At 35.5% G+C, this 18,753-nt stretch overlaps 2 protein-coding genes across 2 annotated transcripts; one reads left to right on the plus strand and one right to left on the minus strand.

Annotated features, from left to right (window-relative positions):
• The first annotated feature begins 2,205 nt into the window (after positions 1-2,205).
• On the plus strand, positions 2,206-13,545 carry LOC105177148 (methyl-CpG-binding domain-containing protein 9). The gene is made up of 11 exons (XM_011100192.3): positions 2,206-2,546; positions 3,371-4,266; positions 6,656-6,911; positions 7,011-7,424; positions 8,196-8,495; positions 8,588-8,914; positions 9,770-9,868; positions 10,363-10,794; positions 11,298-12,213; positions 12,470-12,828; positions 12,998-13,545. The coding sequence occupies exons 3-11, from the start codon at positions 6,792-6,794 to the stop codon at positions 13,274-13,276; spliced, it is 3,246 nt and encodes a 1,081-aa protein (XP_011098494.1). The 5' UTR covers positions 2,206-2,546; positions 3,371-4,266; positions 6,656-6,791; the 3' UTR covers positions 13,277-13,545.
• A 1,316-nt stretch (positions 13,546-14,861) lies between these two features.
• On the minus strand, positions 14,862-17,474 carry HB-1 (homeobox 1). The gene is made up of 4 exons (XM_011100191.3): positions 16,896-17,474; positions 16,632-16,765; positions 16,077-16,316; positions 14,862-15,369 (listed from the first exon to the last, which is right to left on the minus strand). The coding sequence occupies exons 1-4, from the start codon at positions 16,978-16,980 to the stop codon at positions 15,028-15,030; spliced, it is 801 nt and encodes a 266-aa protein (XP_011098493.3). The 5' UTR covers positions 16,981-17,474; the 3' UTR covers positions 14,862-15,027.
• Between the last annotated feature and the right edge of the window lie 1,279 nt (positions 17,475-18,753).

The following is an 18,753-nucleotide window of genomic DNA, read 5'->3' on the forward strand; positions in this document are numbered from 1 at the left end:
AAACTCTGATGTCTCTTCTCTAGTGCAAAAGAAATACATATTTAATCTAATTTTTATCAAAAAAATATCAGTTTTACTGAAAAAATATATTTTTTTACTTTTTCTTTGGCCACAGTGCAAACTGTCGTACTCTATTTATCAAGGGTTTATGCTACAATTTTTCATACTTTTTCTTTTAATTATTTCGACAAATGATATTTTTGGCTTTTTTATGATTAGTAAAATATAATGTTTTAATAAATTTATAAATAAAATTATCTCAACCAAATATATTAATTAAAATGTATTTCTTATTTTTGCACAAATAATGGTATAATGTGTCAAAATGTGGATGTGCAATTTCATTGACACCCTTTGAATGATTAATTCGAGTGTTCTTTGTTTATTTTTTTGTGAACGATACGAGTAATGATTGCATATAAGATTTTATTAATTTTCTTAAATTATTACTAGTTGATTATCTCTACATTATCCACAATTAGCATGCATTTTTATTTTTATAATGATTTGAATTGGCACTTCTATAACAATTTGAATTAATATATTATTTTATAAAACATGTTGGTTATATATATTTACATTAGTGTGCTTAATTATAAATTTGGAATCGAAATAAAAAAAAAATCTGTGTGTTTAATAAAATGACAGTCAAAATACCCTTGTATGGACAAGATCCCGCCTAATTTTTCTTTCAAAATTGGGTTGACTGTTTGTTTTAACGGTCAACTCAACGGATGGTACTTATGGGGATAAAAAGTTAAAAACTTTATGGTACTAAAATTGAAAAAAGGGTGTACTTTACGTACAAAAATAAAATCATCCCGAAAATATTATGTAAAAGATACATATATATATATAAATATATACTTCTTTAATTTTTTCCAACTCTAATATAAAGAAAATAATTAAAATAAAATCTTGATACACCAAAATGATATACGGATTGGTAAAATCAAATGATTGTTAAAAATATAAAAAATAATTAAAATTTTAATATTAGAAACAATAATTATATTTCTGGGACAATTTCACTTTTTATACTCAAAGTATACCCTTTTTTCAATTTTAGTACTCTAGGTTTTCAAGTCATCAGATTTGGTATCCAAAGTTTTTAATTTTCATCCGCATGAGTATCCTCCGCTAAGTTGACCGTTAAAGCAAACAGTCAACTCAGTTTTGGAGGAAAAATTAGGCAAAATTTTGTCTATTTAGGACATGTTTGGCTTCCATTTTGTTCAACAACAAAAAAAATCTATTATGATTAGTTTTGATTTCAAATTCATAATTTAGTACAATAATTTTATTAAAAGAAATATCCATATTCAATTCAATTTCTATAAAAGAAAATACCAATTTTACTGGAAAAATCACTTTTTTTTTTAATTTTCTTTTTACTTGGCCATAATGCAAATGTTGTTATACTTTATTTATCGAGGTTTTATGCTATAATTTTTTATACTTTTTTCTTTTAATTATTTTAACAAATGGTTTTTTTTGTAACTAGTGAAATTGAACATAGAGTAATTACAGATAGTTAAGTTGCTATTACTATTGTTCTTCTTTCGATCATAAAAAAAAGAAGAAAACAAAATAGTAATATGCAACGTGGTTTATAAGATTCAAACAACTAGGTTAAATACGTCAATCATTGTTATGATTAACAATAAAAACTTGATCGTCGTCATGCATGCTGAACACGTTTGATTCACGAGGGATATTTATATAAGGTATTTTCATGCAAGTGATCATATCAGTTTTATCTAAATTTTATAATAGCAATTGTTTATCAAATCAATCATTCTTTTGTGGTAATGAGTACTTACAGGAAGTTTGCGATGCCGTTGTATATTATGATGAATTGCGCTTTATGAGTTATTAAGAATACAATCGTGTTCAAATAAAATATACTCAGTTAACTGATGATTCTGAAACAATAAACTTTTTTACAGTTAAACCCAAATGAATTTTTTGTAGTTCGTGATACTCGCAAGTAAAATAATGAAAGGAAAATTTTTAGGTTTAATTTATTTAAGCATAGAGATTGTCACCCTAAAGCAAACTAATGTTAAAATCCAGGTGGAAATTTCATGAACAAGCCATTGTTCTTACATGCTTTTCTAAAATAATTTTATTACATGATGATGAGTACTAGAATGAGGCGGCAGACTACACTGACAAAGATCGAGCCCACTGGGCTTTCTTCAGGTTGATGCCCTAACTAGGAACCTGATTTTAACCTACTGATGTCTGCGCTTGTCATTTGCATATTCTTTACTGCACTATAAAAAGGACTGTCTCTATCACCGCCGCTAATTACGGAACTCTGAATCCATGGCACCCGCCCTCTTGGCTAACACCTCGTCCATCCCGAATCCCTTGTCAGAAATCTTCCACTGTTCAACCGCCTCCACCACCCTCAAGAACCTTCACCGCCAACCGCCACCTCCTCCAGAACCTCCGCCCGTGGTTTTCCCTTAATCGTCTCTGTGATCTATCAAAAAAAAAAAAAAAAAAGCCAAAAAAAGACAGAGATGAGGTTGTCGGAGGTAGTATTTTAGATCCTTGTTGTGTTGATCGTTTGGTTGCACGTGAAATGGAATGCCATTTTTCTTCGTTTTTTTTTCGGTAACTTTTGATTTCCGCCTGAATGTGTGTGATTTGGCGGAAAGGATTTAAGATGTTTTCAGTTGCGATTGTTCTTTTTTTCCCCTTACTTCTCTGACTCCATTTATTCACCGCATCTATTGAATGATACGCACTCATATGCACTTTATAGAAATTCTTAAACTGATAATTGTTAATTTTGGGTTTATTAAAAATTTTTGAGATCTTAACAACTGAATTTGGCTCTTCTGGTTTGTATTAACTTAATATTTAGTTTTCTACTTTTCAGCACTGGATCAAGTGGCATAATTCTGGATAAGTATGTTGTTTTTTAATGTTTCACCTCTAAGGTGGGAAATACTTAAGATGCCTAGAATTTTTTAGTTCACTTTAAGCATTTTTAAAGGCGATTACGACATCATTATGGGGACGATACTCGTAAGCTAGACAACTTATTTCCAAATAAGGAATGAGGTAGAGAATGATGGGGTTGGATTCGGAATCTATGATCGTCTTACACTACCTATTTGGAATTTTAAGCGAAAGCTTATAAAATACAATGTCAAATTGAAGATGATGACGATGATACTTTAAATGCTTAGTAGTTCTCTTTACTTTGTCTTGAGCTTGTGAGATGAAATTTAGTTTCAGGTTTATTGTTAATTTGTTATTTAATTGTGTATGGGAATTAATGTTCATCCACGTATTTGTTTTCCCTTCAAACTTACCATGCTGCTAACTTCTCGTTTTTCCTTGATTTTAACAGGTAATTGCTCAAACTTGGCGAAGCATATGTTGCAATACGATAGCAATGGTGAATTATATGGTTATCAAACTCTTTGGCCATCAAAGATATTTTAGTATTCTATTGGCTAAACCCCAATATTGTCAATATCCTTCTTCTTGTGTTTACCAACTTTTGGTAATATGTGCTAGTGTTATGAAGCAATACAAAAGTTCAACTAGTTTATCCTGCCAAAAGAAGAAAACTAGGCTATCTTTGGAAAATCTTAACTCCCAATAGTCTTTATCCCTCACCGCAACCGTCAGATCGGCAATTTCATTGTGAATGAAGTTCATAATTTCTCTCTTAGCCTTCTTTTCTTGCTCATGGACAGAGAAAGTTGGACTGACATGGGCATCTTGAACCATATCCTTTGACCCACAAAAGGAGCAAAACCAATTTCCTTTCTAAACCTTAGCCAAAGGCGGCCTCAAACAGTATGTGTGATACTCTGCGTCACATGTGTCGCACAAAAGGACTTTCTTGTTGTTCTCATCTATGCCACAGACTTTGCAGAATCCTTCACCCAAAGACCCTTTTGAAATTTCACGGGTTGGAACTGCAATGCATCCTAAATCCTTATTCACCGTGTCATCGAAGCACTCTGGCTGGTGGTCATCGGTTGCAACTGCAATGTTTACTAAATCCTTATTCATTGCCTCTTGAAGGACTCTAATTGATGGTCATTAACTAATTTGTGGTAAAAGAATAAATTCTGAATTCTTGGTTTTTGCAAAAAAATTATATTACAAGGATGCGGTTGGATGGTGGTGGAGTTCCAAATGAGTTACTGGAGTTGGAGTTTGATATTGTTAGCTTTGCCTTGTCCATCAGTTGCCTAGCTAAAAGAAGGAAAATTGAGGATTTGGCTCGCTAAGGTTGGTGTTTTCTTCTTCTTCTTTTTTTTGTTTTGTCTTGTTACAATTTGATCTTGTCTAGATGAAATTGAAATTCACTTTTACCTTACATAAATACTTGTATGATATTTTCTTGCATGCATAGACCACAAGTAGTTTGTCTTTTTTTCGATTGTAGTTTTCCCCTCACTTTGTATAATTGTCAAACTCATGAAATGCTTGCTAGAACATACATCTATTTCTGGAAATTCCTCTTTATGAAGTTATTGTATCATTTATTGCATTTATATGGGGTGTGTTTCACAAATTTTACTTAGCATTACGTTTAGTACACTTGGAAAGTTTATTTTTCCCGGTTTTGCAAACAAGTTCTTTTGGAGGTGTAAGGCTAGTACTTAGATGATAAAATAGATGTGGTAAGTACATCAAAAAAAAAAAAAAGCAAAAAACCATCGTTCAGTAAGATATTAATTATATTGGACACAATATATTGCTATTAAATCTGAGTGTTTCTATCATCACACTTTTGGGTTGGGGGTTGGCCGTAAACTAACTTTGATATAGGAGCGGACCTGGTTAATTTCACACAAATGCACTTTGTATGTTTATTTTACTTTGATTTTGAATGAGCATAACCCAATTTCTTTCTTGTAAGTAAAAAATGGGCTAAAAAACGAGAGGTGGTTGCATTCAGACCATTTATTAGACCAAATTAGTTACACGTGAGACTGCCTAGGTTCCTCTTGTAATTTCAATTTCCCCTTTTATTGTCAAATTGGAGAATAAATTCGTATTTGATGACTATCTATTCTTGCTAGAAATGGTACAATAAATACATCCATTTTGGTATAATACTTGAAATGGTTTGAACTGGTTGGCATTGGGTGGAGAAATTAATAATATAGTTTATTTAAGCCTTTGTAAAGAATGAAAGTATCTTTTCTTTATAGTTACATATGAGCTTAGGACTAATGAAACATTATATTCCATAACTAGGCTGGGTATAGCTATAGAAATTTTGTGTTGGATCCTTCCATACATTATAGCCTTCAAACAATCCCCTAAGTCGTGATAGGATATATTCGAATTAATGTATGATAAAAAAAACTCAGAATTAACTATATTGAAGTTGATTATGATGGTTGGGTTTTAATCTCGGGAGTCTTAGGCCGCTTATAGTGGTTGGGCTGCCAAATAACTCATCCCACCTTAATTGGTCGGATGAGTTAATTATGTTGAACAGTGATTAGACCCGGGGACATGTTCAAACCCGGGCCCCATCCACGCTAGTTAACATGCGTTTGCCTGGATTGGGTTGGTTATCCAGCCCAATTTTGGAAAAGTAAAACGAGGCCTAATATTGTACTACATTATCCTAGGGTTTGCGGTTTGACTAAGGATATTACTTTAATGCCCCTCTCCTTTTCTGAATCAAGGAAGATTTCTACAATAGTGAATTTTATTATACCCTTGGGTGGACTACAAAAGGCAAAGAGGTTTAGGGTGAGGGCATCACATTTTCATTTCCTCTTTTCCATCGCCTCATCATCTAGCCCGGTTGCTGGTCTCCTGTAAACTTGAAGCCCGTCAACTATTGAATCGTACTTTGTGGGCGCATTCGCACCTTTGAGAGATTATTGGAAATTGTTCCTATAGGCAGGTTTGAATTTTACCTTGTGAGATCCATTTTTTGTATTTGCAATCAATTAGTTATGTAACTCTTTCTTCTCTATAAGATGTAGTAACTGGCTACTTGGTCTAGATTTGAGTATTTATACTCGGCAGAAGTATGTGAGCCGGCTAGATCTGGTTATATCTATAAGTTGTGTATGAGATTTATGGATATCATGTTGCTGGATGCCATTTTATGGAAAAGTTGCAAATTTTAGACAGAATGTGCTCTTTGGATGTAACGGGAGAAATAACTGAAAGCCCTTGAACAAAGTTCGACATTTCTACGGTTTAAAGTTGCATAACGCTTTTTGCCGGTATAGCATGTATGGTAAAGAATCTTGTTAGGTAAAGACAAAATTTCTGTTCTACCGGAATGCTCAATTTTTTGGTGAAATCATTAGCTTGCATGAATTCCCATTTTGAAATTTATATTAGCCGTTGATTTTGAGCCTGTGTTTTGTGAATGATTACTGATTGAAGTTGAGAATATTGTTTCCTGTTTTTTCAGACTGATTTTTAGGTTTGTCCTATAGGTGGTGCTCCTTCCAAATGCTCAGTCACACTTGATCATATTATATATCCTTTTGGCTATACCCCAGTTGCCATGATTGTTGTTTTTCAGTTTTGAGGAGTTGGATAATAAATTTGTGCCTGTACATATATTCTTAGAAAAGCATTCCAGGTGATTAACTCAATTGCGTTTTTCTTTTTTTCTTCCTTTTATTTGGTTTCTCAGGGATAAATCCGAAATTGTTGCTTCTGGAGAGTGGATCTTGCTTCAAGATTATTCAATCACGTGAATTGGGTTTCACATTCTTCGTGTTATTTTCTTGAGTAAATTAGTGTCCAAGCGTAAATATTTGCACGTGCTAATGGAAGCCCAGAAAAGAGATGAAAGTCAGACAATTGGTGATGTTGGAAGAAAGCAACATCTACTCCTTGGAAGACCTATTAGCTCTGAGTTAACTCCGTTTTTGGGCGATATTCTTCAGGTAAGTTATCCTTTACGTACTGAAGTCTGTTATCATGTATGATTATGAATAATTGATGTTAGTTTCCGTGCCTCCAATTTCTTTTTTGCTTTTATGCAGTCATGGAACTTCCTATGGCGTTTCCGTGAAGTTTTGGGCTTGAGTAAAGGTTTCTCATTTGAAGAACTTACTGCAGAACTTAATGGATCATTGTTTGATGGATTATCCGACACTCACATCTTGATGTTGCAAGTCCTCATAAGTGAGTTCCTGATGAAATTTGAAAATGGCAGCAAAAGGGATGTGGAGTGCACGGCTATGGCTAGAAGGACGGAGATGAATGTGCCTCCTCTCAATGATTTAACTTGGCCAGAATTGGCTAGGAGGTATGTTTTGGCTATCTTGTTCATGATTGCTGACTCTGAGTCGGTCGAGGTTCGTGAAGATATGGATATGCTTCGCTGCTTACATGGTGATGGTGGGCCAAGATGTGGTGCATTAACTGGAGTTGTTGGACTGGAAGCAGATGCATGGGTGAGCTATGGTTTTGAATCTTATCTGCTTGTTTCTGAATTTCTGGAAGGAATACTTACTCTTTCTTTCTGTTTGGAGATGACTTTCACTTTTCATACTGGGCATGTCTACTAAACATACTTTTGTTTTATTGTTCCTTTCCAAGGAAGTTTTGGTTTATGTTCATATGGGCAATCAATAAAAGAATGAGGTGTTCAATGGTTGTCCTTTTCCATTGGGTTGGATCATAGAAAACACTAGTTGATAGTTTAAATTTGCAACCATCATAGTTTCTATTTTCCTCCAAGCATCTTGCTTAAATCCTGTCAATGGTGCTGCTAAGAGCTTTAAATTGTAAACTTTTCAAACGCATAGACTGAATTCATAACTAAAGGAAGCATCTCATTCCTCAATTGCAGTGCAATAGTTTCCAATTGCAGCATGTATTCACTTGTAATTTGTTAACCTAATTATCACTTTCATGTAATATAATTATCTTTGTCTTAAAATATCTTCAAATTTTTGTCAGGTGTTTATTATGTATATCTACAAATTAGATGTTTTAAGTATTCATCTTTTTCATATTCTTCTACTTAATATAATGTAATTTGTTTGCATAATTATTGTTGCGACCTCTTCTTTATCTTTATTATTAGTAAGAGTAGTAATAAACAAGTAGTTTTACCCATCTCTTTACAGTTTTGTGCAACTTTTTGACTGTATCATGGCGATACATGTTGAAGGTTTATACTTTTGTTTTTATTGTTTATTGTTCTGCCTCTCTTTGTTCAGTTGCTTGCAGCAGCCATCAATAAAATATATGGTTCTCTTTACGATGATAACGAGAGGCTGTCAGTGGATGACTTGGATTCTGACAAGGAAACTATATCTTGGGTCAAGGTGAATGAAGCAGTTCCAGCTTGGGTCAGAGAATTGGAGCCTATCAAACAGTTGAAGACAAATGTTGGGTCTAAAATAAGAAATTGTATTAATAATTCTTTGGCCAAGGAGCCACCAGAATGGGCAAGAAAGGTCTTGGATAATTCAATCAGTAAGGAAGTTTACAAGGCCAATGCTTCAGGACCTACTAAGGTGATTCCTATCTACCATCCAACTATGTCTTGTACAGTTTGATGCATTGTTCTTTCACAAAACGTGTGTTCTAATCTATCTTTGCCTTCCAGAAACTTGCTCTCAGCGTTGTTGCACAATTCCGCAGTATGCAGCCAAACCTTGCCATCACAAAAAACAGAAAGAATCTTTTTGCTATATCCAACAATGTTATGAGACAATGTGGTTTCGTGTTGCGTGAGGCAGCTCTGGCGAAGGAAACAAAGGACTTTTGCACCTTGATTCAAGAGCGTTTTGTCAAGCATGGTAATTGTGAAGAAGGGATTCTTGGATCTCCAGCTATCGTATCAAGTCTTTTGAATTTTAGGATGATCGATATGAGATTGGCTGCTGGTGTTTACTGCCTGTCTCATGAAGCTTTTGCTGAGGAAGTACAAGAGGTTTGTTTTCCTCAATATGTTTTCTTGTAAATCAGTCTGCCTGTGTATCGGTTGACTGTTTATTTGTCATGTGGTGTGCATTGCAATTGGTGAATTTATGTGCTAAGTTCTTGGCACTTTTTAATCGCATTTGCATTTGTTGCACTGCTTCATGCTTAACCTGTTAGGTTTTAGTTTCTTCCATAGGTAGGAATGTGAATTTTTGCTTTCAGTTCGCCAGGAAGCTTGGCATCTATTTCATATGCCTTCTCTGTGGATTATCTTTGGTACAACCTCCTACATGCTTTTGTTGGCTAGAATTGTAACTTTTTGTGTGTAAAAGTTTTACACTTAAAATATTGAACTTGTTCACACTGGCCATGGCAGAAAGATACATTTTTAATGCAATCTATTACAATTTCTGGCGTAAGAAAAATTCCAGTCTGTATTTATTATTCTTTTCATTTGTTTACCAGTGTAGTTATCTTGTGCTAAAGCTTCAGGTGATGATCTGGGACCTAGTTCAATGCAAAATAATTTAGATCCATTTGGAATTTTAAATCTCAATTGTTTCAACCATCTAACAAAGAAAAGTTCTTAAGTTTCATCATTACTGTGTGTCCTTGCTTGCATGTTCCAGTTTGCCCGCAGTTTTTTGTTTGTGATCAATCTGTCAACTGCACACTAAATGAGACTATTCACTATTCGTAGTGAATACTTGTGATTACATGACGCTTGGGCAATCTACTGCTATCTAAAGCATCGATTTTTGTGTAGGCTTGCCTTTGCTTGTTGCTCTTACGGTACGGTTTCTAGCGTTTGCTTGTGGCTTACCTGTTAATCTCTTTCTAAAAGTAGCTTGTTTTCACCATGTAGTTCTGGAGAAATGTGCTGATTGTTTTTGAGAATGACTCACAAGTGGTTGATTCAGCCAAGAAATCGTGCCGTGTATTTGAGTCCTTATATGACAAAGAGGTATTTATTCTCTCGGAATCGGTGACTGTATTATGTGTTTATATTTCCTCTGTATTTTCCTTTATTCTATTTTGCTGTTATTAGTTTATTGTCATGATATGTATTCTTATATTCCGTCATAGAAGTTTGAATCGTGTGACATCCTATGTTGGAGATTGTTGGCTACTTTCATGTTTTCCTTATAGTATGATAATGTTTGGTCAATATGGTCTAATTAATTATAGCCTCAGCTTTATCGTCCATGGGATGCTTAAGGATGGGCCTCTATTAGAAAGTTGATGGAACAAGTTTCCTGTTGTTAATCACTTATGATATTTTTGCCGCTAGTGACTTGCTCTTTTACAGTTGATGCTTGTTGTTTTGAAGAGTCAGAGAGATGTTCTTGCACCTTTGATTTGACTGCATACATGCATATCTAAGTGATTGAACCAAGAGTCTTATTTGATGGTTTATGCTGACTTTACCAATGAGGCCCTTTTGTTTTGTTGACTTAGGTTGTTGCTTTATATCAAAAGTTGATTAATGACCACCGGCCAGAGTGCTTCGATGACACGGTGAATAAGGATGTAGGAAGCACTGCAGTTCCAACCCGTGAAATTTCAAAAGGGTCTCTGGGTGAAGGATTCTGCAAAGTCTGTGGCATAGATGAGAACAACAAGAAAGTCCTTTTGTGTGATACTTGTGACGCAGAGTATCACACATACTGTTTGAGGCCGCCTTTGACTAAGGTTCCAAAAGGAAATTGGTTTTGCTCCTTTTGTGGGTCAAAGGATATGGTTCAAGATTCTCATCTCAGTCCAACTTCCTCTGGCCATGAGCAAGAAAAGAAGGCTAAGAGAGAAATTATGGACTTCATTCGCAATGAAATTGCTGATTTGGCGGTTGCAATGAGGGACAAAGACTATTGGGAGTTGAGCTTTTACGAGGTTAGCCTAGTTATTCTCTTATTTAGGATAAACTATTGGAACTTTTCTATGTGCTTCTTTTATATTCAAATATGTGGCGCTGAGTAAGCACATTGAACTATGATACGGTTATATATATGTAACTTATATTTTTATGATATATGGAACAGGAACCTATAACTAAAGAATATCTGTATTGTTTTATACTTTTATGTAGTAATGTAGATGTTCAGTAATTTATATTCTATGTACATGTTCATTTTGTAAAGAAAATTGTTACTTTTAAATATTACAAACAATAGAAAGTATAGCCCATGAAAAGTATAAGTGCTACGTGGTCGTTTTCCAATTTTATTAATGATAAATGTTGGTTTTGGGGGTTATTTTCTTTTTTGAGCACAAAGGTGTTATGTGCCTTTTTTCATAACATGAGTGATGGCCCTATTCTCATAACACGAAATGCCCATTTACCCATTTCGTATCCCGTTGATTTTATTGAAGTTCACTTTTTTTTTTCCATGCAGAAAACCTCTCTTCTTAAGTTCATTTGTGATGAAATATTGGGAACAACTCTTGTGAGAGATCACATTCTGAAATGTGAATCTCCCTCAAATCTGCACACAAATTCTAATTCTATAGAACTGCAAGCCGTGAGGAATAAAGAAGATAGCACATTTCCAAGGATATCTGAAGATGCTCCTTCAGCTCAAACAAGTGAGGGTGCACCAGCACCGAGCGACATGATTTCTGTTGGATTGGGCACCAAGACACTGAAATCTTCATTGAGAAGCGAGTTTTTGGGCATTGATTCTGGGGGAAAGCTATATTGGATAATTGATTCAGGTACAAGTCCTTGGATACTTGTGAACAAAGTTGATGGACCACAAATAAATAAAGTGACCTCCCAGGACTTTGAATTATTGTCCGAGATCTTCACATTGAGTGGAAAATCATACTCGTCGTGGGCTTCCTATCAATCTGATACTGAAATTAAAATATTGATGGATTCTCTTAAAGATGACGAGCAAATTAGAAGACAGTTGAGGAACACATTTTCTCAACGACGCAAAGTTTCCAAGGACTTCGAAAGGCAAAACCAGGAGGAGCTTCATCCATCTCTCCTGGAGCGAGGCAAAACTAGAGCGGCAAAATTGTTGGAGCACAAATATGGTCCCTTTGTCATGCTGGAGATAACTGACTTTGCAGAGAAGCACAACAAGGGGAAATCAGTTGCTCAAGACAAGATGTATAGATGTGACTGCTTAGAGCCTATTTTGCCAACAAATTATCATTGTCTTTCTTGCCATAGAACATGCTTCTCCACCATGGAGTTTCAGTTACATGGTAATGGTAAATGTTATTTGAAGAAGAGGGAAAGCATTTTCAGTTTACATGGGGAGGGAACATCAGAATCTGTGGATGGACATGACTTCTCCATAGGTACTTTGCATATGTTTTTATGTTGAAACCTGAACTTCCTTTCTTAGCAAATGATTGATTGAGCATTTAATGATGGATATGTATTCCTAGATGACAAATCCTTTTTCCAAGTTTGATTAAATGAAACCTGATAGACGTAGATTAAGACAAGAAGATGAGTCTCCTTAATATCTCTTTATTGAAGTTATTTTGTGCATTTTCATGCCCTATGCCTAAACGTGTAAAATTTTGTGATAGTTTAAACCTTCTATGACAGAAAAAAAGAGAATAACATGCTCTACAGCTGGTGCCATTGCGCCAAACTCTTTGAAAGGGAGTGAAATTGAAGTGGAAGCACAAACACGTGGTAACCCTGGAGGCCTGCAGCATGTTGACAGAGTATCTCTGTCACATAATGTTACTCAGAAGTTGGAGATTGAAAAGTTGTGCAGAGCACCAGAACCTTCAATAAGGCCACTAATAGGCAGAGCTGCTGCTGTTTTAAGACAGCTTAAAATTAATCTATTGGATATGGAAGCTGCAGTTCCTAAAGTTGCTTTCAGATCGTCAAAAGGATGTGCTGAAAGGAGAAGGGTCTGGCGCATGTTCGTAAAACGTGCGAGCAACATATACGAGGTTGGTGGTGTTAAATTCCGTTTGTTAGATTGAAATCATTAGTATGTTGAGTTTTTCTTCTTGTTGGACGAAATCTGTGCCATGATATTTTTATAGTTAAACTCTTGAATCTTCAAGTTACTTGGAAACGCATCATCTTTACTCGTCACCTTTGCTTTATTGTATCCAGATGGTTCAGGCGGTGATTGTGTTTGAAGACATGTTTAAGCTGGAGTATATAGCTTACTCATGGAGGAAATATTGGTCATTCTCAGCAGCTGCCAATATATCCACCTTAGCTGCCCTGGCTCTCCGAGTATACTCCCTTGATGCTGCCATCAATTACGATGAAACTTCTTCTACATCCAACACAATCAAGCTCTCGAGAAAAGCAGATAAAGGAAAGAGGCTACAAAATCCAAATCCGACCTGGAGACCGTCCAAGAAACAGAAGGGAACGCAGAAATAAGTCATGAATCCCGCAGCATATTTGTGTTAACAGGGCATCTTCCTTATTGGTAGAATTTTTCAGAAAACATCAGAACAATTAAAATTTAATGTAAGATATGTATTACAATTTATTTACTGCAAGTAATTTGATACATTCCTTGGTTGTGTGGGGTGGATGGAAGTGGGAAGACATGTGTATTTGATGGGTAATGTGGTTGTGGTACGTGACGTGGGCTTGAAACCCATCACATGAAAATGTCATTATTCAATTGACATTTATAGTCTCCACTTCAGACTCCTTTCCATCAAAGGAAAAACATGATGAATTTTCCATAGTCGAAATATGTTTCATCAAAAATCGCTGACACGACTTTGAGATTAGTGTCGAATCTCTCCAACAACTTTATCCCATTGTGTGAAGACGCACGTGATATGATCGTGAATAGGAATTATGAGCAATTTGCCAAAAAAACCTAAAAATAAGCAAAGAGGGTCAATAGATTGTTAGTCGGTAAACTCTGATGTCTCTTCTCTAGTGCAAAAGAAAGAAGGAAAAACGTCTTTTCCATTTGACTCGCACCCCCGAAAAGGACTTGTACTGGTTTAAAACTTTTGTGGTGATGCTGAAATTATGACAACTCAACACCCAAGATAGATTGATATTGTAAAGCAGTGGATGTAAGTAAAATGCATCAAAGGATAATGATATCTTTGGTATTTCTTTACTGTGTGTGGTGGATGGTGATTGGTCATTGATGTTGATGTACTTACACATCGCTTATACTCTTTAGTGGGTTGTCTTTACAAGAATGAAATGCTCATCGATCGTTTTTTTAAAAGATTAGACTTTGTGGTCCAAATATATTTATGCTACTTCAAGTTATAATATAATATATATGATCCGCCATAGTATACATATGATTCTGTTCTTTAACTTTCTTTTTTCACAATCACGAAATACATATAATATACTCTCAAGACTATTTAATTGTTATAATGAAGCCTATTATACATGAATTCTTGTTGATTATACTGCCAGAATTTTACTTTTATAATTCAAACATTGAAATGATCTACCATTCATATGTCACAGTTTGAATCTAATGAGTGGTTAATTTACTCGTGTCTTCATACTCAAAGGGGTTGTAGATTTTATATTCTGTAATTGTAGTTAAATGATTTTTTTTAATAAAACATTTGATTTATTTATAAAGATTCCCTTGATATACTTATCCAGTCGGATCGAGTTGTTGAACTCTACAATTAAAACTATAGGTGTTAATTGAAACATTAAAAAAAAAAAGAGTTGATTTTGTAAGGAAGTAAGAAATTTGGATTCAAAATTGACAACTTGTGAGTGATTTATTATGTTAGTTTGTAATTTAAATTTTGTACATCAAACGACACGTATTTGATGATTCGTTAAAGTGATATTATATTTTTAAGTTTTACTTAAATTCGACCAACAATTAAAATACAAAAGTTAAAGAAATTATTGACCAGACCAAAACACATACAACATGAGATTTCCAATTTTCCTTGCACTAATCGACAATTTGCTGTCGTTTTATTCCTTATTATTTCCATATTCTAATTGCTAAACCTTGGGGAAATTAAAGTTGCATATTGCACCAACTATCATACATGAGCTACCACATTACAATTGAACGCAATACAAAAGCACCAGCCCACTCATAGCAGTATAGTATATTATTTTAGACAAGGCTAGCAGCTTAATGATGTATTAATTAATTAACACGCTAATCTAAATTAAGACCAGATGCACCAGCCCATCTGCTCTTGCTGCTCCTCCGCCGCCGCCGCGAACACATCAGAAAAGTAGCTTCCCCCGTCATCACTGCCGGCATCCTCCTCCGAGTGGATGGCCACGCAGCCAGTATAGCCATTGTTTGGGAAGTATGAGTCCACACTGTCAAGAAGCTGACGCCCATCATCATCCACAACTACGCTGTTGTCGCTGCCGGTGCTCAGGCGGTCCTCCGCCTTCACGGTCAGTTCAAGGCATGGCGGCACGTCCGCCGGGAGTGGATCAGATTTCTGACAATCTCCAGCGGGTTCTTTGGGTTGCAACTTCTCAGTCAAGGAAAGAAGCTGTACGTACGTATTCATGAAAAATACAATAAAATTAACTCAATTTGTCTATCACATCATATTTTATGATAAATCGAGTATAGAAACGTGGAAGGTATATTTTTCTTTTGAAATTTCAATTGCATGTTTGATTTATGAGGTGGGGTTTAGGATATATGCTATTTTAATGGAGTGACACATATATGCAAGAATATATAAAATTGATGAACATGACACATACGTATTTGAATAGGTAAGAAGGAATCTTATTGGTAGGAGCCTACAGGTCCTTTTCACCCTCCCACTGGACGGCCCATCCAGGTGCCCATAAAATTACTACCCACCCAACTTTTCCCTTCAAATCCCTTTGATCATATGAAAGAAACCCACAACCCCTTTAATTTTACCAACAAAAATAAATAAATAATAATAATAATAATAATACCTTTGGATCTTTAATATTAATGTATCTATATATTTAATAGTGAATTGGGAGGCTATATATATACATTTGTCTGTTGAGTGTTGGGAAAAGGCATATATGTATGTATGTAAAACTATAATTATAAAATTCCAAGATGGGATTGGGAGATGACCCAAACTACGACACATTTAAGTAACAAATTACTGCCAATAGTATCTGCAGCATGACGTTGTCAAGATTGATAATTAATGATGAGACAAATTAATTATAGAAGAAACGATTGTAAATTTTTATTTGTATATACCTCAGCTTTAAGCTTGTCGTTTTCCTTGAGAATGGAGTCGTAGTTGGAGAGGAGGGAGTCGTAGGAGGACTTGAGCTGATCGTAGTCTCTCTCCAGCTGCTTCGTCTTCCAGCGGGCGCGGCGGTTCTGGAACCAAACCGCCACCTGCCTCGGCTGCAAGCCCAGCTTCTTCGCCAGCTCGCTCTTCCGCTCTGGCTCTAGCTTGTTCTCCGCCTCAAAGCTCATCTCCAGCAAGTGCACCTATATATACAAATCCCACCAAACCACTCATCAAAAAACCCTCCATGCATAATCCCAACACAGTTTAGAACATAATCAGTTTTTCATAAGTGAAACTAAGCTTTCCCAAACGCGGTCTTCTGTATTGAATTCCATGGACATCAATTCTTGGTTACTTTCAGTCGATTTTGAAGGAATTCAATTCTGACGACAGAATATGCTGTTTATATATGGAAAGTTAAGTTTTATCTCAAAGGAATATTTGGAGGATAACACAGTGATTCTTAACTATTTGAAGTGTAGCAGAAAAAAATTATAAGCAAGTGAATGGACCACCTGCTCGGGAGTGAGACGGCGTTTCTTCTCCGGCAACTGCTCGTCGAAATATTCTTCATCGTACAGTTCTTCCGGCGTGCTGAAAAAAGGTCGCTTCTTGGAGGGTTCCTCCATGCTCATCACCGATCTTGCTCCTGATATACGAAAATTATTAAAAAAAAAAAAAAAAACTGAAAAGATTTTACGCTTACATGGTAAAAATTCTACGTAAAAATCCACAAGGGGTAACATGGAAAAAATATGCAAAAGTTGTTATGGGAATACCTCGAAAACCGGAGTCGCCGTTCCCAAGAAACAACATGTTCCCGTGGCAAGACGTCGGATCAAAGTAAATACGCCCGGATTCCATCTCTCTTCACAGATCTGCGGCGGCCGGGTTATCAATCCAATATCCCCACACACAAGCACGTGTATGTATGTGTATATAATTCTCTCTGAAACTCTGATATAGAGTTGTAGAAATCTCTATACTATGATTAATTTTGGAAGGGATAATTTCTCGAAAGTATAGTAGAGTTTATTAGAACAGCATTAGCTTGTGGCGGAAGAAGCTGGAGCACCAGAGCAACCTCGCCGGAGTTCCCAACGGGCAGATGCAAAATCCCATCATGCGAAGCACGACTTGTCCCAGCTCCGGTGAATAATTCTCCGGCCCGGAAGTTCAGATTTTGCCCGCCGGAAAACAAAAGAAAAACAAGTTTCAGGCTAGGTTGCGGAAGTTTAAATCAGTAAACCTCCGTTTATGGGAATTTGATGGTGGAGGAGGAGGAAAACCAATTCTCCGGCGAGTGTTTAGTTGGTAGCTTCACTCCGCTTCGTTGGGTGATCTTTGCAGCTAAAGTTAATAGAGGAGTGGCCGTTGGTTTTTATATTGGTTTTTCTAGGGGGAAATTACAAATTTACCCAATTGGACTTTGGAATATAGTGCGGAATGATTGGCGTGGGGTGATCTGGAAATTCGGGCTGTGAGTTGGGATAAAGTAATTGGGTATGACTAACTTGCGCCGGGGGTGCGTGGAGTGGATCTGGGCCGTTGAGGGAGCTGTAGAATGTGGGATATAAAGGAGTCGCCATTCTCTGCGGTCGGGAAGTTGTCGGGTACGGGCAGTCACAGATTAAAAACGCCATGCTGTCGTTGCTGCCTCTGACACTGTAACTTTAAAGTCAACGGTTTTTTTTCCAAAAATTAATTGTCATCAAATTTCTATTTGAGATGCCAATAATATTAGATTTTCTTTTATATATCGATTGCAAAACGTTATGAATTTATATCTTGGTGTAGCCACAATTAATCACAATAAAGAAAGAAATATTAATTTGTACCAATATGATAATTAGGATTATAAATAAATCGAATATTATCATTTAAATTTGAAAATTATTAATTTAATTGAGTTTAAATGAATTTTAACTCGATCAAGATTATGTAATTTAATATTCAAGTAAATTATATTATTTTTGCATTAATCGAATTAAGTTCAAATCGAGTTCAAAAATTTATCAATCTAAATTTGTTAAATTTAACAAAGTGAATTAAAACAAAATTTTATTGATGGATTTCAATTTTTCGATGCTAATGATAGTGTTGATCAAGGAAACCATCATCATTAACTATTGAAATGTTGTGTAAATTGATTTTGTTACATTTATTCCAGTTCAAGATAGTATACAAATCGAATCCATGATGTCCTAGTCTGATGGTTACGATTGTGATTCCATAATTTAGTTCGATGTCATGGGTTCGATTTTCACTGGACGAGTGGGTGTTTGTCTAATTCTTATGCGAGTTTATTGTAATTTATCATTTCATCAAATTTTTTTAATTACATTGATGTATTGATTGAAATAACTTATTAAATACATACTGAAATAATTAGTAAATTTGTAGGAGGCATAAGCATACAGCTCCATCAACCCGTGAATTTTGTGTATAATTACAGGTCAGTGTATATGTATTATTACAGTAGTTGGAAGTTGGAAAGGTGGGAATGCTTTAAAGAATTTTCTTAGTATTTGCAGTTAGTGTATGGCACTGTTGATCCAACTTTGAATTTTGGAGATTGAATCCAACTACAGTTGCAGCTGGACAAGCAGAGAGCATCAGAGTCTCTTTATTTTTTTT

The sequence above is a fragment of the Sesamum indicum genome, linkage group LG9 (genome assembly GCF_026168435.1).
Source record: "Sesamum indicum cultivar Baizhima isolate 11 linkage group LG9, ASM2616843v1, whole genome shotgun sequence".
In the NCBI taxonomy this organism is placed as follows: domain Eukaryota; kingdom Viridiplantae; phylum Streptophyta; class Magnoliopsida; order Lamiales; family Pedaliaceae; genus Sesamum; species Sesamum indicum.